We start from the raw sequence: 24,399 nt of genomic DNA on the forward strand, positions 1-24,399 counted from the left end.
CCATCCAGAGCCATTTATAAGGAGAGTTTGACCATTCTCTGATATTTTGCTGCCTCATGGGTGGAGCCTATTTTGTCGTCAGAGTCGTCGTTGCACCGCCCAAAAAGCCTGAATCTAAGCGGGATCCGCTTATCAGCCATCTGGTGCGCGCCATTTTGATGCTGTCCGCCAGCTGGTTGACAGCTTTGGTGGTCACGCTGAATGTAATCTACAGAAATAAACGGCTTATGTCCCACAGGCGCCTGTGATAAGAGGGCTTTGTTGTAGAACTGGAAGATTTCAAGGACGAAGGGCTTTCAAAGGACGAAGTACGCACGTATCTTCACTCCTTACATAGTAAACAACGATCAGCATCACTATGGCGACCGGCTGATGAAGGGACAACAATAGAACACGGCGAGGGAGGTCGTTCAGCCGTGACGTCGCATGAGGCGCTTCAAGCTGGGCTCCAAACCCTTAGGTTTGGAGCCAAACCCAGAGTCAAACTCTCTGTTATAAACAGCTCTGGGGCCGTCCTACAGGTAACGCTCCATAGTGCGGGATATGTCCATGCGCAGCTGGCGTGAGCGCTGCAAATTCGTGTTCGTGGACGTGTTCGTGTCGTTCTTGGATGTCGCGGAAAGTGTGTGCATTGAAAAGAGTTGCTCTCTAGGGATGGTGCTCGAGGATTCTCATGTCCGTCTTGTGACAAGTTTGTGCGTGTTGAATCTGTGTTACGTGATCGCCCTAAACCAGTTCATGATATTTCTGATTGTGCTTCTTACTGTTCAGCAGTGCCCTCAGGATTTTCACTTAAAAAAAGCTTCACTGCATAACCTCTCAATCAACCTCTCAAAGACCACCATGGCTTTTCTTGATCATGTTCTAAATAAACGATGAAATATTTTTTAGGTGTCGCAGTGGAATGGCACAAAGCGCGCCATCTGCTGGAAAATCGCACTAAGAAAAAGAGCTTCACTGCCTAGCATCAACCTCTCTAAGGCCGCTACGGAGTTCTTGATCATGTGCTTAATAATTAACATTTAAATCATTGTTGTTTCCACTCGTTTGTCAAAATGGTATGGTGCTATCTCTTGGAGATGGCAAAATCGAGTTGGGTTATGTCTGTGCAAGTGCGGGACACACCGGGGTTCCGGGGTACGGGGTAGCGGGGTAGGAGTGGCGCGCGCCATCTGGTGGAGTGCTCATGCTGGAAAATCCAGTTTGGGCATGTCTTAACGCGACAGGACATTGCGTGTCTGACTTGAAATTGTGTAAGGGCAAATGAAGCGAAGAATGAAGTAAAGAAGAAAATTCATGGAAGAAACATGAAGTGTGTGGCGCAAATCAAGTATATAGATCTGGAGAGAGAGAGAGAGATGTAGCTGGGTTTTTTGGATCTGGGGCGCCCAAATATGGGATCTTGTGCTACATTTCTTTCAGTACAGGAATATGCTCCCCTTCTTCGCTTGAACGTCAGCTACCAGCACAGAGATTTGGAGGGCTGTATACTGCAGCTTGACGATACGATTGGCAGGGCGTAGCAGGAAGGAGGGGTGGGAGTATAGTCATTTGGTTTGGGGATATCCAGCGTATTTCGGATCTATCTTGTGATAGTCGGCATGCGGAGTTTCAGATTTAATACATCTGTACGATTCGAGTACTTTTGAGGAAGTCACGCAGTACTTTGAGGGCAACTTTTCTTTCTGAGCTCGCATTCCAGTTGCCCATTATCTTGCCAAAGGTGAGAGGCATGTGGCTAAGCTTTTCTATCTCTTTCTCTAACTGTTTACGCTCTTTGAAGAACTTCTTGCACTGCGTGATGACTTGGCGGGTAGTACGCGTCCGGCAGCACACACGCTGAGCAGTCAGTGGTGTCTGCTTTGCCCTGCAGGACTGAGTTGGCTGCCAAGGCTCCGAGACGTACTTGGTGAATCAATGTGGTGCATTCCCGTTTCATGGTGTCAGGTATGGTGGAGTTGAGGTCATGATCAATGTCTTTGATGTAATCTTCTGAACGCAATGTTTTCATCCAGAGTTTTTTTGCGTTTTAGAGTTGAGCATGTTTACTGCATCACATTTAGTGAATTTTATCTGGAAGTGATAGCCAGTGTGTGCCCTGGACCAATGAGTGGTGTATGATGATTGGTTGCGCCCTGAGAAATGAGGTCTAATATTGGAATTCGTTCTATGAGCTGTCCTAGAAGAGCTGCCAATCATTGGTTGCGTCCTGGGCCCCGATCTTGAACTTCGATCGCATGCAGTGCTTTGATAGGCTCGCGCAAGAGCTTGTGGCGAATCAAGAACCGAAGTGACGCATTTAACGAACGTTACGCGGCCCTTGGTAGGCACAACATCGTCAAGCTCTGGAGTATTTCCTGATTTTTGTCCGCGACACCGGTTTCCTCTCTATCCTGTGATGTGCTTGCTTACCTGTGTGCTGCGTGGGTGTGCGTTTTTTTTGTGTGTGTGTTTGCCTAGCGTTCTGTTGATGTTGTCTCACTGTCTCCATTGACTGTCGACCCCTTTTCAGCGTCGTTCATCGTATCATCATCAGAACACATCTAATTCCGTCCATTGCGCCTTGTGGTAGTGGGCCGCACCTCATGTAGCCAGTTTCCCCATTCATCATCATTAATTTATCTGTTGCTGTTGTTGTTGGGGTGGTGTATGATGTATCGGGAACCAGGCTATGAGCTGTTCTAATAGACGTCACGCTGTCACTGTGTCACGTCAGACGTCACTGTGTCACGCGTTACTTTCTCCGGAGGTCGCATCGCAGCGCCATCAGTTTGTCGCACAGCACCGCACAGTCCCTATTAGCGATTTCAGCGAAGCCGTGGCCACGTGGCGGCGATTTCAAAAAGCTGTGAGTGGAGGTCCGAGAGCGCGTCCGGACTGGGAAGCGGTACGGCGGTACAGCTTGGGACAAAAGTTTACGGAACACCAGGGTGTCGGATTTTTCCATTAGAGCGACACCCTAGCAGCATACCGGGGTGGACACACATACTGAAAGATGGACCGAATAGCCGGTCACCCGATTCTTATTCGATCTCTGCCTCACAGCTAGCAGGGAGCCGCTCTGATGAAGAAATACGCCAGTGCCGTGTTCCGTAAACTTTTGTCCCAAGCTGTACACGTTTTTGTTGCTGACAGAATGCCGGCAACAAAGAATGTATCGAAATCGAAAAGGGGAATGTTGCAATACTAAATTCTTCTAAGCCTGTTGGAAATACTCCACGCTATCTTTTAATAGTCTCCCAACCAAGAAGAACGAAACGGAAGTGCCATGTGTCGACCCATCGCACGAGTTTCCTGGTCAGCTCTGTCACCACGATTTTATCTTAATATTAATCTGAGTAATTTCTGTGTAATCTGTGTAATCTGAGTAATTCCTTCTGTGCCTACGCGATAGACTAAGTTGCATAATTATTTCACAGCAAATGAGGCTTCACTGGACAACAGTATTGCGGATTTAAATCCGGAAATGTGATTTAAGTCCATCAAAGGGCTCAGGGATTTGATTTGGGATTTGGTTTACGAGGAAAATATGGCGACGATTTGGATTTGGATTGAATCACGTTTTTTTCGACGGAATTGGATGTGTCTTTGGTCAAGCTCCTGAAGGAAAATGGTTGTATTTTGACTGCTGCGAAATTTGACGTTGACGGGCGTGCAGATTCTTTGTCAGTCGTATCTGAGGCCGTCTCTGTAATTACGTTTTTACAAGACATTTGGCTGAATCGCATTTCACATATGTTTACACATGATGCAATGCAACTCTTAGTGATGAGAAGTTCTAAAAAAATGTTTGGATTTGAGATGGCTTGCCTTACATCCCGCCATCTCGGTTCCCAATGTCCCGCCAAAAGTTATGTTTCGTTTAAAAAGAAATCCCATGATTTTTTGATTGCGTGAAGCAGTCTACGGACACTGTTTGTAGACTGTTTCAAGTTTAAGAGCTGGTTTGTCCGTCAGACAGACCACCTCGGAGGGCCTATAGCCATCTTCTCTTCCGAGCACTAAAGGTACGTCATGCAATACTCTCACACATAATCACATGGGTAGTTCGATGTCTAATTCACAACGGTATCACAGCTTTCTATAATTTCCTGGAAATTGAACGCATTGGAGAAAGCACACCACTGGTGCACTGAGCTCAGGCAATGTACGTTCGAGAAAAGGACTACCATACACGTGTTTTGTCTGTTTTATTTGTTCTGAACTGCGACTGATGTCGCGTTCTGGTGTCCAAGAGATTGCTAAAATAAGTCCCGAAATGTCCACATGAGAACCAGTCGTATGAGGTCATTGTGTCCAGGAACAGGAATGTGAATGTTGGTTGCCCTTTTTCATAGTGGCTTGCTTATGGCCAACTTGGTGCCACCCCAGAACTCGTACCGCAAGAACGAAAGACGGAATAATCCTCTATTTAAGCGAGTGTACAGTAAAGGATGATGTTGTTTCCCCTCTCTGCTATTTATTGTCCGCAGTGGCCCGCTACCCGCTGCTTTCGGAAGTAGCGAAACATGTATTTGCAGTACCTGCAAGTTCTGGAGCAGTTGAACGAGTGCCCTCTGCAGCCAGCCTGATCAAGACCGCGAAAAGAAACAAGCTGCAGCCAGCTACATTGGAGCAGCTGGTCTTTCTAAAGAAGAACCTGAGAGAATAAGACTGCTTACGCGTGTTGGGCGGATGTACTATTGAGTTTGTTATAACACAACTGCGGTGTGCAGCACGTAGCCGTCACATTTAACAAAACATAATTTCCGGCAGTTGGCTTTATCATATGTACCGAGTAAGCGTATTTGACAAATATGTTATTCCGATATCCACGTGAAAATAAAATGTCAGTGTCAACGTTGGCATCGCTATGTTTGCTGTTCATACTCTTCGCTGCAGGTGAGATTTATAGGTGCTTATACCATGTCACGGTCTTGTCCAGCGAATGCATGCAGTAATCGTACGACCTTGTAGACATGGTCAGCTGCATGCTACAGTTATTTCGGGAACTTTAGCCCCCGGATTCGTTGACGGATTTGATGAATCCTGATTCAAAACCGGATTTGATTTAGCACACCAAAAACAAATCCGGATTTAAAATGATTTGATTTGTCGCCTGAAGTTTAAATCCGGACTTGATTTGGATTTGATTTGCGGTGTTCCGAAAAACATGGATTTGATTTAAATCCGATTTGACTCATTAAATCCGCAACACTGCTGGACAAGCATTAAAAGTGACGACTGAGTACATATGCACGACACAATTGCTCTGCACCTCCGTTCTCATCAAACAAGTAGCTCAAGGTAAAAGTCGGAACCACAACCGTGCCGTAAAGCTTGCGGCAAAATCGGAAGTATAGTTTGCTCCTTCAGTAACCTAACTATTGTAGTTAACTACTTGAAATAGTAGTTTAACTAGTAGTTGCCACTACATTTCTGCAAGTAGTTGATAACTACTTTTTAACTACAATCTGGTAGTTTAACTAGTAGTTTAACTACATGTAGTTGACTACTTTTTAAATTGTGGGTATTACAACCTGAAAAAGATTAACATAATTAGGCCGACACCACATCCCTACGCGCGCTTCGCTCGGGAGACCTCGATTCCTCCATTCGCCCGCCATCTTGGAAGTTCGGGGCGCCACCTGTAATCCATTGGAATCGCGAATAGTGTAGGGGCAGTGAAAAATATAAAGAGAGAGGCAATACGTAAGAGGAACACTTGAAATGTCCATCAGACGCCATCTCCTTTAGGGTGGTGGTGGTGACGAAAACGGGCTTGCCGTTGTTGGCCTCATGCAGTGTTGTACCCGTTACCGAAATATGGTATCGCGATACCGATACTCGTTACTTGAGTAAAAAGTATCGAAATATCGATATCGATACTTCTTTTTTAAAGTAACGAAGTACCCTTCAGTTTCAAAGAAAAACGGTGAACACGTGTTTGGTATAATTTCATAATTCCGGTTACGGAGCACGTAGGCGTGTCCACAAGCTTCTTGTCGAGGGCTAGGCGGACCATTGACAATGAATAAGAGTAAGAAATATGGTCGGTGAAGAAAGGGTGGGGCACTATAAAGTATCGGTATCGGTAACGATGCGTTACTATAAATTTGTAACGGAAATACATTTCCGATACCGACTTAAGAAAGTATCGCCATACGCACTCCGATACCGAAAAAGTATCGATTACTGTAACGGCGTTACTTGTAACGGCGATACGTACAACACTGGCCTCATGTATGTGGGATGCGTCACGACTGTAGCCAGGATGAGATGAGATGGTGTGATAACAGATGAAGGAATGATGACGACCGAAAGTTAAGCAATGTAGCTCTGGAATCCGATTGAACTATTATCTAACCTAACAAAAATTCACACGATCCCTCCCCGTACAAGAACTTTTATCCCGTGCCCAATGATAATCGTAATTGTTTTTCCTCGACTCTCTACAGATGCAGAAAATTGTAAGGCATGCTCATATTCGCTTACTTTCCAGTAGTTAGGAAGGCAATTGACTATTATCGTACCATGTCATCATCACATCTTCTTCATTTATTGTTGTTGTTGTTGGCTATTATTGGGATTGTGTTTGCGTCTCCAGTTTCGAGCTATTTAAAGCGTATATTAAGTGAAATAGACGTGTACGTTATGTAACGAATTTGTAGCGTCTTAGGGAAAGTAAGGTATATGCAAGTATACGAAGGTAAAACATTACAATGCATGGTAATGCTCTGAGAAACGTTCCGCTTCTTTCGTGAAAGCCTCCAGAGTTACCTGCTGACTCACCTCTAGCAGGAAAAATAACAAAGAAAAAGTGCTTTCTTGTTTCTGGACTTCACGCTTAACCCTCGGCGTTGCATGTGAAATTACTTGCGAGCTACGTTGACATCTTTCTCATAGGGCATCCTCCGGAGGAGGATCCTCTAAGCACCTCGGAGGATCCTCTCGGAGGACCTCCGAAGCATCCTCCACGTTTCTTAGACGTCACCGGACGTTACCCGCTGGCATTTTACTCTCGACTTCCGTCGTCGCTGTTGCAGTTTGCTCATAACTTTTCTCGGAGGGCACGGGGAAACTTTTTCCGCCTAATTGGAACGTAGAAGAACGATGGCAACATTATAAATTGAAAGCCGCTCGACCCCTGCCATTCAGTCCGTCTGTGCGTACGTTTTTCTTCGGGTATCTGCCATCGTGCGTATACATACCCAAGTCGTATAAACTAACGGATACCGGTGAGTTCGGACGTATTTACCTCCTTGGCTATGTATGTGGCTATGTGGTTTTACAGTGATTGAACCTAAGCTTTCGAAGCGGTTAGAACTTACAGCGTTATTTTTTTTATCTTTCGGTGTGCAAAAGGTGTGTTTTTATATATAAACACACCTTTTTACTCCGCACAGGCTCAAATGAAGCGTGTAATAGCAATGTTGACAAGGTGCTTGCAAAACACCAAGCCGAAAGAGTGCTCTAAAGTACACACCCCTCAAATGATGTTTTCTGTGGAATATGCTTTTTGAAATGGTTCTTTTTGTAGAACACACCATTTTGGAGGGTGTTTGGAGGGTGTTTTATAAATCCAATCTGTGTAACGTGAAACTTGCACCACACAAGTGTGTGTTGTTTGAGGACAAGACATTTGCATCGACAGGTTCAAAAAAATTGCAGTGTTAGTGTTCGGGGCACATTCTAAAAGTTTAGCGCGTACATCTAGCACGTCCTGATTTAGTTTATTTACGAAATTGCTTCTATAGGTTTCCTATTGAGGGGACAATTAACTATTGACACGTTATTCTCTTTATGCAACTGCAATTTACGTTCGAGGAATTTCTTATTTGACATTTACTTGTGTAATTGGTCATTAAGTATGTTATTCTTTCATACGTCGTCCTGTACTTGTTCATGCTGTACGAAAGGAAGCATGCACGGGACATCGTCTGCAGGATTACGCACGAGCTATAAACTGCAGGCTTTCGCAAAAAACGCGGAAGAGTTACGCTTTTTTGGTTGGATTCGACACCACTGTAAATTAGATTGCACGCAAAGGCTTATAATACATGAAGAAGGCATATAGACAAAAACGGTTGGTTCAAGCGACCTTCGTTTTCGTTGAACTGTCACATACTCCATCGTCACCTGTCAGAGCCTGTGGGGAAATATGGAAAAACGCCACCTTCGCGTATTCTGCGAAGCTATTTTGTATAGCACACCCAAACGTCCGAATCTTGAGTGATATGCGGCTTTTCCCCCTTGACTGCACGTTTACCACTTGTATGACAACCATGATGCGAAGAATACATGCCCTCGTTTACATTAACTCGCAAGGAAGTTTTTTCCATACGCTGAACAATTTATGTCGATGGTATTAGTCCTCAAGAGGGGAAACGACGAGTGCACCCATTAGGATAATTAGAGAATATGAGATGATGTGATGTGAATAAAGAAGGGATGTGAGTTTCAACGAAGTCAAACGGGCTACCCCAGTACACTTAATACCGAAAGTTCAAACAGATGATGAGATGATGAAAACACAAAGGGGTGATGAATATGAGATGAGTTGGCGAAAAGCAGAGGGGGAACACATAATGTTTGTGAAAGGAAGCTTTCGTTTTTAGCACATCTTCTGCAATGTACAATTGAGGCAAGCTAGTGCATGCGCGCAGAATTCGTCCGGTCCCGAATTCAATCTCTCCACATTTTGTTTTAATACGATAGCAACTCTTTAACGCGGTTTTGGGACTAGGTGAAGCCGTATCGTCAGTGTATTCTCGTGTGCTCTACATCCCCTTCGATCGTTTCTTTATCACGGTCCCGGTTCGAGGGAGAGATATTGAAGGATCAGAAGATATTTAACAGATCGGCAGGCCTTTGTGGTAACGACTCCGAAAATATGATCAGCCAATTAAGGACCTGATTCCTTTGTAGTGGCTGGCATCACGTTGCTGATCTTGAACATACAGCTTCCAGCTTGCTCTTTCGTAGAGCGCGTCTGATGTGCAAAGCTCTCTAGCAGAGATTTTTTAGTAGACCGTCTTGGCACCTCCGATATGATACTGGCCACGGCGTTGGTCTCATGACGCATGCGCGACGTTAGCAGACCTTCACTAGCGTATCGCCGGTAACGGATCTCCTCGAGGAATAGAGTACCGTGTTATCGGAGACATCAAGCCGGTTGCCGGGCTCCACGAGGAGAAGAAGAAGGTTATGTTATGATGAGACGCGAGACGCAAGAGGTCGCTGCGGACTCCCGTAGCATTTTTATGCTGCTCAAATGATTGCGCGTAACCCTTTCGTGGATGCAACGAAATGGATTGCAATAACAGAGCTCCTCGAAAGCGTATCATCGAGAGGCTTCGCGTTTCACGGTTCAGGATTTGCCATGCGGGAGCGCTACGAGGTTAATTAATTAACCGTACCGTCCCCTTCCACGGTGTACTACAACGACAACAGCATCAGTTTCGCGTATCGTGATATCGTTTAGGATTATCGTACCGTGTACCGTAGCGGAACGTTGCAAAGTGGTTTACTAAATGAATCTCACTAATGTGTCTTTCTTTGTGATTGCGTGTTAGCGCCACGAAGGAACCTTGGGTGTGATCGGTGTGCAGACGTGGACAGGTGGAGAGAGGATAGCAGGATTGAGTGGAGGACAGGGGGTTGGTGTGTGCCCTGGGCTGACTTCAGGAGGAATTGTGCCAACGTTCGTCTGAAAATTCTGCCCCACAAACCAGGGGAACATTATACAGCACAGCCGGTGGTAGGATTCGAATACACCACCTCATAATCTTACGCACTGTCGTAGTCGAGCGGGTAGAAAGGCGACCGAAAGGAGAACGAGAGAACGTTTAATGATCAAAGCCACGCGATCAGCTCGCTCATACAAGCGACGGCCATGTCTCAACCTTGTCGTCATCCTTATATTACATCTGCCCTTTTTTAAAGAGCACACCACGAAAGGTATTTACACGAGCCTACGAACAGTCCCCATAACCGTAACGTTCTGGTTACTTCACCATTCGCCCTGGTTTGGGCCACTGAATGGCCGCCGTTTTGCCCCATTGTCACTGCCGGTTGCCCTGACGTTCTTTGGGCATGTATGGAAGCATCTCCTGTTGGAGTTGTCTCCTGCAGATATGTTCGTGTCCGTCTTGCTACTGAGTCCACAGCACGAGCAAACGTTCCAAAAGAAGGAACTCACGCCCACTCCCACTCTGGCGATGTTCTCCGTTGCGACCACACACCTTGTCCGTCGACGCGTTGTCCTACGGTCTCGGAGCGGTGCTGCTCTAGGAGGAAATTGACGGTCTACGTCATCCAGTTGCGAATACGTCGAGGCTCGTGACTCCGACTGAGCAACGGTATTGCCAGGTAGAGAAAGAATCTCTGGCGATGACGTAGCCGCGGGAAAAGAAGTTTCGTACGACCACGCACCACCTTGGCTATCACGAACGAGCCGACGCCTTTACCAACTGGGCCATGCCGCTAATTACTTAGTGTGTCACAGCGCTTCTTTTACGTCGTCTGGCAATACGCGGGCGCCCGCGACGGCGTGAGGGCGCTTCCTTGACCATCGCCGCCAGGGAAAATCTCTCTCCCGCGTAACCAATAGCGCTCTGCCAATGGCTCTGCGCGAGTGATCTCTGACACGGACGGTGGCAAGCCAATGAGGATACAGGCCCAGCGTTACTGAGGCGCTGTGTGGGCGTTGTATATGGTCGGCAGCCGTAGCCGAGCCGCGCATTCACGTTTCATAATGAGAATGCTGGTGAGGGATAGGGGAACAGATACGGCTCCGCGACCTACTTTCCGCACGGCGGCGCTGGCCCGCTTTTCTTGTCAGGCAAGTGGGGACTGGGCTTCAGCGTAAGCGGAATGCTGCTATAAGCATTCGCGCATGTATACAGTTTGGAGATATGCCGCATATGCTACTGCGGGAGATGCAGACGTGGTGACCATAAATGAGGAACGTAAGCGGCTTGCGGCTCATCATACTAAGAATGAAAGTAACGCAGCTTAAAAGCGTGGGGCTAGTTTGCGAAGAAGCTGATGAGGGCTCTCTCCTATGTGTCTTCTGTTGGTACGCTTTTTGTATTATAATGCCAGGAAGCGGCGTCCGGCAAAGCGTGTCGCCATTACGCTCGGCGATGTCTTCAGAAATGCGCGCCTAAGAGTAGAGTGACTTCAGCAAGTGTTTCCGAACCCCGTTTCCGCACGAAGCCCATGGCAGCCTATGATGGGGTTTGCCATTGCGCCGCTTGGATATCATGTACTGTGACAGTCCAGTCTACCACAATGATGTCGCATTTCGTACGCGTTTAGGAGTGCGTCAAAGAGTACTGTATTTTTTCGACTTATCAACTTATCTTCTAGTGCAATATGTCGTATCTGTACTGTGGCCCCCATGCTTACGGTTTCTATTAAGATGCACATTCACCAGTTAGGTGACCCTTTAAGTTTTGCAAACGTTATTCGGATACGCACTCACGGAGAGAGGCTTGATGCCTACCTCTTCCCCTGAATACATATTCCGCGTATAACGTTATATAACAGTAAAACCACCTCGTCCTTCCTGGTTTGGCGTGTAACGAGGCCGTGGAGGGTCCAGCCATACCGCTTCTTCTGCTCGTCACTAGGCAGCTCTTCAAACAATTTACGCGCTTACAGAGGACCACCGCTGGCAACGCCCTCATCGAGAGACTGCAAAGCTGCACGGAACCTCGCTTCACGGTCACCATCCGCACTTTCACCGATGTAGTGCCCACGCCACCCGCAATGACTCGTAAGGAGCCGCCTTGGACAATTCCCGATAGTCACAGCGGTTACACTCAGCTGGACTTCGCAAGAAAAAATGAGCTATCAGCTATCTGACGCCGTTGTTCAGTACCTTTCTGCCAAGTGTCGAAGTCTACGGCAGTCCCACCCGCATTTACACGGACGTTGACAAATGCACAGGCAAATGCGGCGTAGCGTACTGCATACCATAATTGAAGCTACGTCTGGGCAGAAAGTTTGGAAGAAGGCCTAAACTCTAGCGACGCAGAACTGATGGAAATAATTGAAGCACTTAGGGCTCCAGAGAACGCGAAGCTGTCGAACGTCGTGATAATCATAGATTCACAAGGTGTTACCTCACGCATCGACCGCTACTCTGAGGCGTGCTATTTCGTTGGAAAGGCCCGGCACCAGCTGACGAGACTTAAATCTTGCGATACCGTGGATGCAGTGGATGCCATCCCATAAGGGAATTTCCGGGAGTGATCCACCTGATGAGCTGGCCAAAGCTGCTACGAAAATCGAACCGAAAGTCCAACCGTTCAAGTAGTTTCGCCTGCTCTAGAACCATCAAAAACATCCTGATATGCGAACGGGAGACAGGTCTGCACCCCCACTCTGCAGCGGATAGCCTCTCCAAGACCGAGGTCTCCCTCCTGCTTCGCATCCTGTCCCGCAGTGCCTACACCTGCGCCCACATTTTTAAGCTCGGCCGCACCTCTAGTTCACACTGTCGCCAATGCGGTGAAGCAGGAACGGAGGAACACATTATAATGGTCTGCCCTGCAACATCCCACGCAAGACGTGAACTCCAGGAAGCTGTGCAGCACTGTGGACCGGCGGAGCTCCAGATGGAGGAGACCGTCCATCCACACGGCAACCTCCAGCGCCGTAAGTACGTACAAAAAGCCCTGCTGAAGTTTCTAGAGCCGCCCTTGAGGCCGTGCAGTGATTATAGAACAAGGCGTGTGAGCTTTTCCCACCCCTACCCCCTTTTATCTTCGGATCCTGCCAGAACCATGCGCACTACCTGCGGCAAACGCTGAAGAAATAATTCCCGCAAGAGCAGCTGCTGGCTCTGACTGGCTGAATCTCCGAGCAGCTGCTTCATTCGGTGCAGCAGCTGTGATGGCTTACGGTCACCAAGGTCTTCTTCAGAAAGTAGCTGCTGAAACCGGGCACGTTCGGAAACTTCCAAGCGAACCAAAATGGCGCTCTTAAGAACGTCGTAGGCCTCAGTAAGCGAGACTGTGGCGAGGACATCATCCACCTCGGCCGCAATTTCCGGAGGAAGGCCTGCAAGGACGTGGAAGTACTTCGACTGTTGGCTCTGTATGTGCCGAAGCGCAAATTGTGCCTCCACTTGCCGGAACCACGACCGAGGGTTCTGTCGCCAAAAAGGGGGAAGTCGCAGCTGTGGCGGGGCGGCCGCCGAAATGGCCGGGTCCGCTGTCGGAGTTGCGGGCAGCGGTGTGCCAGCAGCGGGGACAGTTTGCGGCGGGAGAGGTTCCATGAAACCAGACGAAGGTTTGCGTATGTCCAGGTTCGGGTCACCAAATGTGGCGCAGGAAAGGACTGACAACCGTACCCGGTGACTGGCGGAGAACAACTGGTTTTAATCGCGCTCTGCGCGCTCACGTTCAATCTGAGCTGCCATCATCCGATGGCACTAGTGCTGCTACAATCCCTTCCCTGAGCAACGTGCCGCCAGTGTAGGCACGCAGACCGCTCACAACCCCAAAGTTACTTCCCCCCCTCCCATAGTTGCCCCACCGTTGCTTCCGGAGTCGCTTCGTCCATCTGCTGGTGACAGCCCTCCTCCAGTCAGGTGATGTGATGTGATACATGAAGAGGAAAAAAAATCGCTTCTAACTATTATTATTATTACTTATTAAACTTCACGCTCATTTTCCCTTCTTTCATTCTTGAGCAGGGGAGTTTTAGTTCGAGCATTTTCCCACTCGTCTTCAATCCAGTTCGTAATTACAAATTTAGTTTGCTTTTTGTCTGGCTGTTCTAGCTTCAGCGTTAATCAACTAGCATGTAGTCGCTCTTTGAATGCTTCAATTCAGACTTCAATCCTTTCCAAGATGGTCTCCTTGAAAATATGTTGTCCCCGTAACAGCTCTTACAGTGTAACTCAGTTCATAATGCCGGCACTAATGAAGCCAGACATCCTCTATGCAGCTGTTTACCCCCTTCGTATCTGTGAAAGAAAACCGCGAACTAGTGCAGTAGGCCAGTGTAATACCACGTGAAGCCCTCTGTATCCGTCCTTAGTAGCGAGATCTCGCCTACCCTATAAGCGTGTTGGAGTAGCTGGCCCAATGTAGAGTTGGGCCAACATCTCCATATTTTTCTTTTTTGACACCAACCAACGAACCGTCTTTATCAGTGGAAACTGAAACAGGATGTAAAATGGGGCGTGGGACTTATTTCCGTTAGTAGTGAGATCACGTGCATCTACTATACGAGCAGCATGCTTGGAGATTTCCTGCAATTAAACAGTAAAAAAAGCATCTTCCTATACGAACAGATCCTGCAGCATTTAACATGAAGCGTCTTCTCACCCAAGCCTTCTTCTTTTCTTTTTTTTTTTTTTTTTTGTAGAACGGCGCGAAGCAAGACCAGCATCAAATGGCACATCTAGTACATTAGATGTGAGAACAGTTTGACGTGTCTAGGGTGCTTGAATATCGTTGCGCCATTAACGTCAGTTTATATCTGATAACAATAACGGCAGTCTTGAAAGGAAGTGTTATGAATTCAAAGTACGCTGCGAACATAACACTGAACGCATTCTACGGAGAAGTAACAACCATATTTGTAATTAACGTCCGGCGTTAGAGTAGCTAAAATTAAGTTTTGGATATATTTGTATCTTTGGAACGATCCGCTGGGCTAAAGTGGGGGTCGTGGAACGTTTGTCCGCCAGTGCGGAGAATAAAAATTAATATTATTGTTTGTATTTTATTGTTGTTATTATTAATGAGACAGCAAATTTCCTGCCTGTCACGTGCAGTTCCTACCGCGTGTCTGTGTCTACAAGTGTCTATTTTTATTTATTTATTTTCAGGAACCCTCCGCCTATTAAGTGACGACTACTCACGTCACTGATCCGTCCGTTTTTTTTTTTTTTGTTGCTCAATAGAAAAACTTCCAGCGCTGTCACAAATACCAATACCTCCTCGTTGTTCGCCGTATCATACAGAATACGTGCATAGACAGCAAATACATCTATGTACGTGGCCAATGTGTCGCTGATAATGACCGATAGATCCTTCTTCAGAATGGGAATTCCCCTATCGCCACCAAATATATACAACCAAGCATACGTCGTGAGCTACCCGTGTTTGTTGTTTAGTTTTGTCCTCGGTACGTGTTCACCTACGTGACTCGTAAGAAAGTGTTGATCCTCTGCGATGTGAAAAGCCTGAGTCTGGGGGGCGACAACTAGAGGGACAGGACAAACGCACGACTCACCAGCTGTCCTGCATCTATGCTATTCTCTCAGTTGAGTCTCTCACGACGCTCTTCCTTGTATGATCCAACGTCAAGTGTGAAAACATGTTAGAAAGGAATCTTCGTTCCCATTCGTGTGACCAGTGGAACGGGCGTAAAGCACTTGCTCTATCATTACAGACGAACATCGTACTATCGCGCGACTATCTGATATTAAGAAAAGCATGTTATCGTTGCAGGTATTATAAACGATATGTCGCCCATCCTCATCCTGTTGGCCGGACTTTGCCTTGTGCATGGAAGAGAACTTCACAAAAGGCAGTGTACGTATTTCTCACCGTATTTCTTACACTTTATGTAATTTTCTTGGTCGTTGTCTTAATGTGGAAGAAAGGTGTCTTTCTATTTGCTACGTAATGTCTATGAGGAAAAACGAGCTTCCCTTCCTCCTGTGTAACCTTTGCGGTTGCAGTAGCGCAGACACAGGTTGAGAGACCACGTACGCCTGTAGCACCGACAGAAAACTGGCTTCGAATGTAAATCACCGCAGCATGGCAACGAACGAGAGGTGCTGTTAATGTGATGTGCACCACACTGCATTTTCCCCCTAGCTCATAGTCCCCTTCAACCCATAGTCATAGCCCCTTGTCAATCCATAGGTAAATATAATATATGATAATGCAAAATCGATGTTGAGCGAAATTTATACATCAAGGTTAAAATTATTTGTCTTGTCCATGACCGAACTTACCCTTTGAGTGCTGCCGTATGCTATGTGCTTAACGCTAATAAAGTTGCTTAGAGAAGGGTAAGTGCTGTTGCGTAGTGTACTGTTCACTTGCATAGTTTTCTCCTGAAGGAACATGTTAATCCTGCGCTTTCTTAATACAGAAATGACTGTGGCGTCCGCCCGGCATGACGAACGAGGGCGGGGGAAAGCGCGGCTTCCGTGTTGTACTCCACGTGCCAATTTGGCCTTGGAGAATATACCCATCGAGAGGTCGGGACAGATGAAAAGGCTGACTGGATGCACAAGCAGAACGCAAATACGAAGAAATTCTCGCCACTAAAATTGGCCGTTATTCGAAACAACGCAACGAATATTAACGCACGAAGCATAATGTGTAATTTTTCTATGAGGTTGAGCTAAACTGATTCTGCTGCAGACAGTCTCATGCGAAATAAAACGCGGGGACTTTTGAATGCGTTCGGCAAGCTGGTGATATTATATATATATATATATATATATATAAAGAGGGGGAAAAGCCATTAAAAAATAAGTAAATGATGCTAGACGTGTTTGAAATTCAAACTTACAGATTAAAATGGCTTCTATGGCTGCACGTAGAGAAACAGATACTCATTGAACGAGGCGACAGCACCAGAGGACACGTGTTTCGCCGTGTTTGCGGCTCGTCGGCCCTGGGTAGCTGCGCATCGTTCGGGATTGGCAAACCAGGGGTCACTCAGCGAGCGATATACACCTGGGAGGGTGACTGAGCACTCCTCAATGCCACAGTACAAGCCAGTGAATTATAAAGAGGGGGGAAAAGCCATTAAAAAATAAGTAAATGATGCTAGACGTGTTTGAAATTCAAACTTACAGATTAAAATAGATTCCATAGAAGCCATTTTAATCTGTAAGTTTGAATTTCAAACACGTCTAGCATCATTTACTTATTTTTTAATGGCTTTTCCCCCCTCTTTATAATTCACTGGCTTGTACTGTGGCATTGAGGAGTGCTCAGTCACCCTCCCAGGTGTATATCGCTCGCTGAGTGACCCCTGGTTTGCCAATCCCGAGCGATGCGCAGCTACCCAGGGCCGACGAGCCGCAAACACGGCGAAACACGTGTCCTCTGGTGCTGTCGCATCGTTCAATGAGTATCTGTTTCTCTACGTGCAGCCATAGAAGCCATTTTAATCTGTAAGTTTGAATTTCAAACACGTCTAGCATCATTTACTTATTTTTTAATGGCTTTTCCCCCCTCTTTATAATTCACTGGCTTGTACTGTGGCATTGAGGAGTGCTCAGTCACCCTCCCAGGTGTATATCGCTCGCTGAGTGACCCCTGGTTTGCCAATCCCGAACGATGCGCAGCTATCCAGGGCCGACGAGCCGCAAACACGGCGAAACACGTGTCCTCTGGTGCTGTCGCATCGTTCAATGAGTATCTATATATATATATATTTATATATATCGTTCCATGAGTATCTGTTTCTCTGCGTGCAACCATAGAAGCCATCTTAATCTGTAATTTTGAATTTCAAACACGTCTAGTGTCATTTACTTGTTTGTTTAATGGCTTTTTTCCCTCATTATAATTCACTGGCTTGCACTGTGGCATTGAGGAGTGCTCAGTCACCCTCCAAGGTGTATATCGCTCGCTGAGTGACCCCTGGTTTGCCAATTCCGAACGATGCGCAGCTACCCAGAGCTGACGAGCCGCAAACACGGCGAAACACATATCCTCTGGTGCTGTTGCATCGTTCCATGAGTATCTGTTTCTCTGCGTGCAGCCATAGAAGCCATCTTAATCTGTAATTTTGAATTTCAAACACGTCTAGTGTCATTTACTTGTTTCTTTAATGGATTTTTCCCTCATTATATATATATATATATATATATATACATATATAAATTTCCCTGAATACCACGTTGCATAAAACTTTTGATATGCGCTAATTTATCAAGTTTCTCCCGCTTTCTCCCACAGCGTTCGAATTCCCGGACGACAACGACAGCGACTGTAGCACGCCACAAAACGAACCAGGATCCTGCATCCTGTTGTCCGAATGCCCCGCATTGCAGAGTGTCCGGGACTATACCTCCCTACAACGGTCAATTTGCGGTTTCTCTCAGAATAATGCTCTGCTGTGCTGCCCTAAAGTACAACCTGAACCAGACCCGACGACACCAAGTCCGGTACCGACGCGCAGGACCAGACGACCTACTGCTAAAAAAACGCCACAATCCCCTCGTCTCCAGCCTCCGGTTGCAAACATCGAAGAAGGGCCACGAATTGCTGGCTATCCAGGGTTCCTTCCTGCAAGTATGTACTGTGCTTATGTTGCTGTTCTAAAATCCTCCCTTTTTCATGCCCCAATTCCTGATACTTCAATGTTAAAATGAACTCCTTTATCAGAATAAATTATTAATATTATTATCATTATTATATAATTAATAATAATGTGTAGAACACACTCCCGTCGTCACACAGGAGCTTCTGAGAAAACGTTGTTTTAAACACGCGTCATGTGATAACGCAGCGGCATGTTCAAATCTCATCGCTGTCTCTCCGTCTAAGGCCTGTTTCACACGAACGTTTTCTTCTCCGTGTTTTTAACGAAGTTCAATGCTTAGTCTTTTTTTTTCTGTTTTTTTTTCTTACGACCAAAGAAACAAACAAACAAACAAACGAACGGAAGGCAAAGGAGGCAAAACGGACCCATTGGAACATATACCGGGCTCGACTGCCCCCTATTTTTGAAGCGAACGGACGACAAAAACGGACGTGTGAAAGATTAGAGATGAGACGAATCCAGGATTATCCGAATTCGAATCCGAATCCGAATCCAGGGGAAGGTCTGCGAGTCCACGAATCCTACGAATGTCGAATCTTTCGAATCCTTTGTTAAAAAAGTGTTTAAGATGACAGGTGAAAAACACTTCTACTGAAAAATGTTTCGAACCAGAATTTCTTACATTTGTTTAATGAAAAGCAAATTAAATAATAGTTCACGTTCAGGAGAAAAAATACCGATGTTGATGTTGATGTTGGCGAAAAAATAAAGGTAAATAATAATAGGGAGAGATTGACAGAACACACCGATATAAGTCTTCTTAAATGTAATTTATTGAACATGTTGTTCATTGACTAAAGGAAATACATAAACTCTCGAGTCTGAATTCTTTCCATAAACTAAGGAACAATCAAAAGCAAACCCATGTTACCTTTAAACCTATAATGTAAGAGTTCCTGCCTGAACTCTTTCAGTCCAGAGCAATGTCAACAAACAAACAACAAAACAAAGCTGAAAGTATTAAAATATCGCAGATTTTCGTTCAAAAACCCCAGCATTCTCACCCGCTCTGGGTCTAGCCTACTGCGTTTTTTATCAGCTATGACATCCGATGCGATAAAAGGTCTTTCTGACGTTACTGTCGACGAAGGTGTGATCAGGAACTTCTTCGAGTTTCCTCAAATCAGGATATTTTTGGTTGCCCTTCCGGTACTCGAAGATGTCCGCAGACGCCAATGAGGCTTCCGGCAGACTCCGGAGGCGCCAATTTTAAAAACAAACACGCAAACGTGTATGGTGGATTCGAAATATTCTATTCGCCGTTTCGGGCACTGGGATTCGGATTCCCGAATCTTGAAACCCTGTCTAGGATTCGAGGATTGTTTCGGAGCACTTCCCCCCCAGCACTTCCAGTGCTAACAAAGAGTGGTCGTGATCTGAATTTATCGTAAAGGCTGAAGCAAAAATCCCCATTTATTTTTTTTCTTCACGTCAAATCAAATCAAATCAAAAATTGTCGTAAAGACAAATCAAGAATTAAACTATAGGAACAATCCGGGGTAGTTTGTACCAACTCATGATTTTGATGCGCTGTTCGTTCTAAAGCCCGATCCGCACTATTGCGTTTCAATGCGTCCGTCAGCGTTACGTCCGTCTGCGACCCGACGGAAGCCGCTTCGAAAGCGACGGACGCACAGGTGCGCCGAGTTCAGTTTTTGGACGGAGCGAAGCGATCATGTTCCCAATCTGGAAAACTAGATATAGTCATGAAAAATGACTAGCTTCAGTGTCCCAAGACTGTCCGTAACCCCGATTCTTTATTGCATTTCCAGACTGCGGCAAAAGCAATGTCACGGGGGGCCGTATCGTAGGAGGTCGCGAGTCTGTCCCTGGATCGTGGCCGTGGATGGTAAGCACATGATACTGTAGCTCCCCACTAGACTCGTTCTTGGGACTTCAACCTAGGGTCGGATTCGCGTAAAGTCGGACCAATTTTCGTTACATATTTTTTATCTGCAGGTAGCCATTTACATTAAGAGTGGAGATGTCAATTCGGCAGCATGCGGAGGAGCGCTTGTTACATCACGCCACATTGTCACGGCCGCTCATTGTGTAGTTGCGGGGCGCAGAACACGCAAGTAAGTGCGAAGCGTTATGACAACCCTTTTGCCATATCTGTAGTCGAAACGAGGTCATGAGAGTGTCTAGCCGCCTGTTTTGTGTGTTCATGCCTAGAGGCTTTATTGCGCCGCACTCTCGGGCGTCTATGGAGTAAATCTTCTTATTGCGCAGCTGTTTTGACATCAAGACCTCTGTTCAGATGTTGCTATGCCAACTATTCCGATATACTTCAGTGGGCTTGGTTCCGTATGATACACTGGAGGAGCCTTCGTCCTTGATGCCACCTTATGATAGAAATAACTTTATTAACTTTAACTTTGTACTAACTAAACTTTAAGCTTTATAGTTTATCACACAAAACATTGGACAGCTTCCCCATGTCGGGACTAACACCTCCGTATTTTTCTTTTTACAAATCAATCAATCAATCATGCAACCTAACTAAGTGTGTTTTCGGTAGCCTTCCCCCTTCGGTGTTTACTGCGCGCCTCGGAGACCACAACTTGGTCCGCAGCGACGACAATGCTCAACCTGTCGATGTCCAAGTTATTGGTGTCGAAAGGCACGCAGACTACGAGCCCCGAACATTTAAGAACGACATCGCTGTCCTGACACTTGAGAAGCCAGTCACATTCAACAAGTTTGTAAGACCCGTCTGCTTGCCGTTCGGAGATGACCTCGGTAGTCGGAACCTTACTGGATACCATGGCTTCGTAGCTGGCTGGGGCGACACAGCTTTTAGTAAGTCAACAATTTTTCTTCAAGTGTAGCCGTACACTTGTAGTGTAGTGTAGCACTACACTACACTGTAAGTTAGTGTAGTTGATTGTCAGCCATCTGGTGCCATATGTGATCGTTGGAAAAGTGAGTACAAGAGGCTGCCTGCTGCGCGCGCTCTTGTCTGCGATACATCTGACAAGGCAATAACCCTCCTGCTTCTCTTGCTGGTGCCCAGAGATGTATAATATACATCGAAAAAGTATTTAGTTCAATGTCCGTTACTTTACCCTTCACCCAGCGTACTAACACGCAGGCTAATCCCCCCCCCCCCAGCATACCTTCTCTGACCACGTGATAGTCGCGCCCCGCAAGCGGTGCATTCCTTCCTACCATTATCCCAGTAGCATGTACCTGTCCCTTACCGCGTTTAACACTTAACCACTGAGCATGTAACTCTAAACAAACAGTATTCTGAGAGCGAAACGCCCCACCTTGTCTTTGTAGCTATACAACCGGGTTAATCACACGTTTGAGTGATCTCTATATGTAATGTGTACGTTGCTGTTGCATTTGTGATGAGATCGTCATACAGCCAGACAACAAAGCCAGCATTGATGAGGCTTTCGTTGGGCATTGAGAAAACGACAAACGAGTGTAGAGCGTTTCACAGTGCTCGCCGAAAGTGCCTTGTGTCCAGCTCTTCCTCCTCGCCCTTTTTCAGATGGTGATTACAGCGACGTCTTGAGAGAAGCCCAAATTCGTATCTGGGATGAACCCAAGTGCAAGGAGGCATTCAAGAAAGAAGTCCCGATCTCAGATGTTTACCTTTGTGCTGGAGACGGAGAAGGGCGCAAGGATGCCTGCCGGGTACTTAAATATAGACCCTTTTTCAAGCTGTACAGATCGGTTCGTAACGAAATATGTGTTGACATGCTGCAAACGTCTACCTTTTGCAGGGCGACTCAGGAGGGCCCTTCGTCCTTCCGAACAAAGGTCGCTTCTACCTTATAGGCGTGGTGTCTTTCGGCAAACGTTGCGCCACAGTTGGTTACCCTGGCGTCTATACAAGGGTGACGAAGTTCATGCCCTGGATCCTGGAACGTATTCAGTAGAGAGAGAGAGTGTGTGTGCGTGTGTGTGTGTGAGAGAGAGACATTCAGTTCTCGAACGCCCATTGAAAGCGCGCATCCCCATACACACCGTTTCGTTCTACGAGTGCTGCGCCCTCTGGAAAGGACGGTCCACGGGCCAGGGTTGCCACCGGAGATTTTATTCTCTCCACTCGAACACGTGAAAATGCCTCCTCTCGTGAATACTAAGCTGCCTGTCTGGTGGTGTTCTCACTTGATGTAGGTAGCGCTATATTTATAGGTTGCTTCGTAGCTGTTCTACTAAAACTATTTATTGTTTTTCTTAATCCTGTTTTTAAGCAACTTGTGATTGTAAAATTCTGCGTTTGATGTAGACATTAGTTACAGCAGGGTACGTGTTGCTCCGTTTATTTTACTTCATTCAAGTTCATCTTAAGTTAATGCATTCATTTCTGCCTGAAGTCGATGATTTTATAACATCTAATATATCTGAGTATATATATATATATATATATATACATCTATATCTATATACCTATAATACAACTGAGTGTGATTCCTACTGATGACCAGAAGGAGATGCCCGGGCGTTCTTGCATTTCGATGTCACTTGGGGGTCAGGTTAGCAACTGCGAGCCAGTGGAGAGTAGAGACCGGTAGTTGTGTCTGTGATATTATTATTTTTATAGTGCTCTTTACTGTACATATATTTTCGTTGTTACTTTCATATTTAAGTAAAGCTTGTACTACTTATACATTTACCACTTGCTTGTGAATTCTTCCGTAATTCTCACGAGCAGCCTTCGCGTTATTCGCGGCTAAATGGCTGCGTGCGAAGCTTTCAATTAATGTGAATGAAATTTCTGATCTGAGAACCTCTGAGGGTGAGAAAATATTTTGGGGCGTATCCGCATAAAGCCAGACAACTCTTTAACTATAGGTGCAAGAGAAGCAGAAAACTATGCTGAAGACTGCTCTTTTCATTTCACCTTTGTCTTAATTGTCATCATAACCAAAACTTTCTTTATGAGCGTTCTGTTTATTCTTCGTGTCATACTCATAACCACGACCATCACACTCGCCGCTCGCCCAATGGAACTTTCGTCCGCTCCGGAAGTCGCACATGTTGAACGATAGCTCCGCAAAAGGCGCTGCAAGTGTTGCATACTCTGATTGGCATATTGTGTCGGAGTGTGCTTTCGCTGAATCCTAGGCGGCACACCAATATCGATCCAACATGAAAAGTGCAACGCTGCATTTTGGATCAATATGGGCTGCCTATATTGGCAAGACCATTTTGCCCATATTGCGCCAATATTTCCGTTATAATGCCAACGGTGAGTCCGCGTAACAATAAAGCATTGTCAGGTATAATATCCACCATTAACAGTGATATTACTTGTGGCTTCTTTTTCGTTTTTTTTTTTATTTCTGCAGATCTTATTGATCCACGTTGCATCGCGTTACAAAAACAATACTGCATCGCCTTCAAAACGGAGAACAGGTGCAGTGCACGTCTTGCTCAAGGACCCAGGAACTACCAATGCAAAAACATCCCTCAGAAGCCTTTATTGGGATCGCAATACTGAATGAACCAAAAATTACCCACCGACTCCTAGAGTACGAAGGAGCGAAACACTTTCGTGACGGTGACGGACATCCACCTCAGCAACTCACACAGCGCAGCCTCTGCAGGAACTTGAAAGCACCTAGCGCTACAGAACAGACATCCCTTCCTATGAAACATTGTTTTTTTTTTACTTGACCTGTCACTTCCGTTGTCATTAGAGAAATCAGCGACATTTTCTCCCGAATGAAACGTCCCATCCGAGTGTCGCGCATCCGCACTAGTTGTAGAACGCGTGATTTCGCTCTAACGACCATCGCTCTTAGTCGGTCCGTTTTATTCCGCAGCTACGACAGGTTGGCATCGCGCAGCAAGATGGCGGATGTTTACAGCAAGTGTACCAGTTGAGTTACAGTGCATGTTACAGTTGAATTGCCAGATATGTTGACTGTTTCGAACAATGCGTATCATCTGCAGGAAGTTGTTGAATGTAACGACGCATTGAGTTGGGCATTTCACACGCTTCAACGTCTAATCTTGCCGTGTTGGTTGGGCATTTGGTACAAGTACAATCAACAAAAAATCCTGCTTCGCCGTTATCTCGCTTTTTCTTCTCTGTGTTCCACGTCTTCCATATTACGAAAAGTAGCGTAGCGGTAG

General features: G+C 46.1%; 2 protein-coding genes across 2 annotated transcripts; one reads left to right on the top strand and one right to left on the bottom strand.

Moving 5' to 3' along the window:
- Positions 1-12,739: 12,739 nt before the first annotated feature.
- LOC135374800 (uncharacterized) lies at positions 12,740-13,267 on the bottom strand. The gene has a single exon (XM_064607729.1). The coding sequence runs from the start codon at positions 13,265-13,267 to the stop codon at positions 12,740-12,742; it is 528 nt and encodes a 175-aa protein (XP_064463799.1).
- A 2,192-nt stretch (positions 13,268-15,459) lies between these two features.
- LOC135374760 (proclotting enzyme-like) lies at positions 15,460-22,261 on the top strand. The gene is made up of 7 exons (XM_064607687.1): positions 15,460-15,539; positions 17,934-18,269; positions 20,073-20,149; positions 20,260-20,378; positions 20,822-21,102; positions 21,803-21,948; positions 22,038-22,261. Exons 1-7 carry the CDS (start codon positions 15,470-15,472, stop codon positions 22,191-22,193), a joined length of 1,185 nt encoding a protein of 394 aa, XP_064463757.1. The 5' UTR covers positions 15,460-15,469; the 3' UTR covers positions 22,194-22,261.
- The last annotated feature ends 2,138 nt before the right edge of the window (positions 22,262-24,399 follow it).

Source organism: Ornithodoros turicata, unplaced genomic scaffold, assembly GCF_037126465.1.
Source record: "Ornithodoros turicata isolate Travis unplaced genomic scaffold, ASM3712646v1 ctg00000746.1, whole genome shotgun sequence".
NCBI lineage: Eukaryota > Metazoa > Arthropoda > Arachnida > Ixodida > Argasidae > Ornithodoros > Ornithodoros turicata.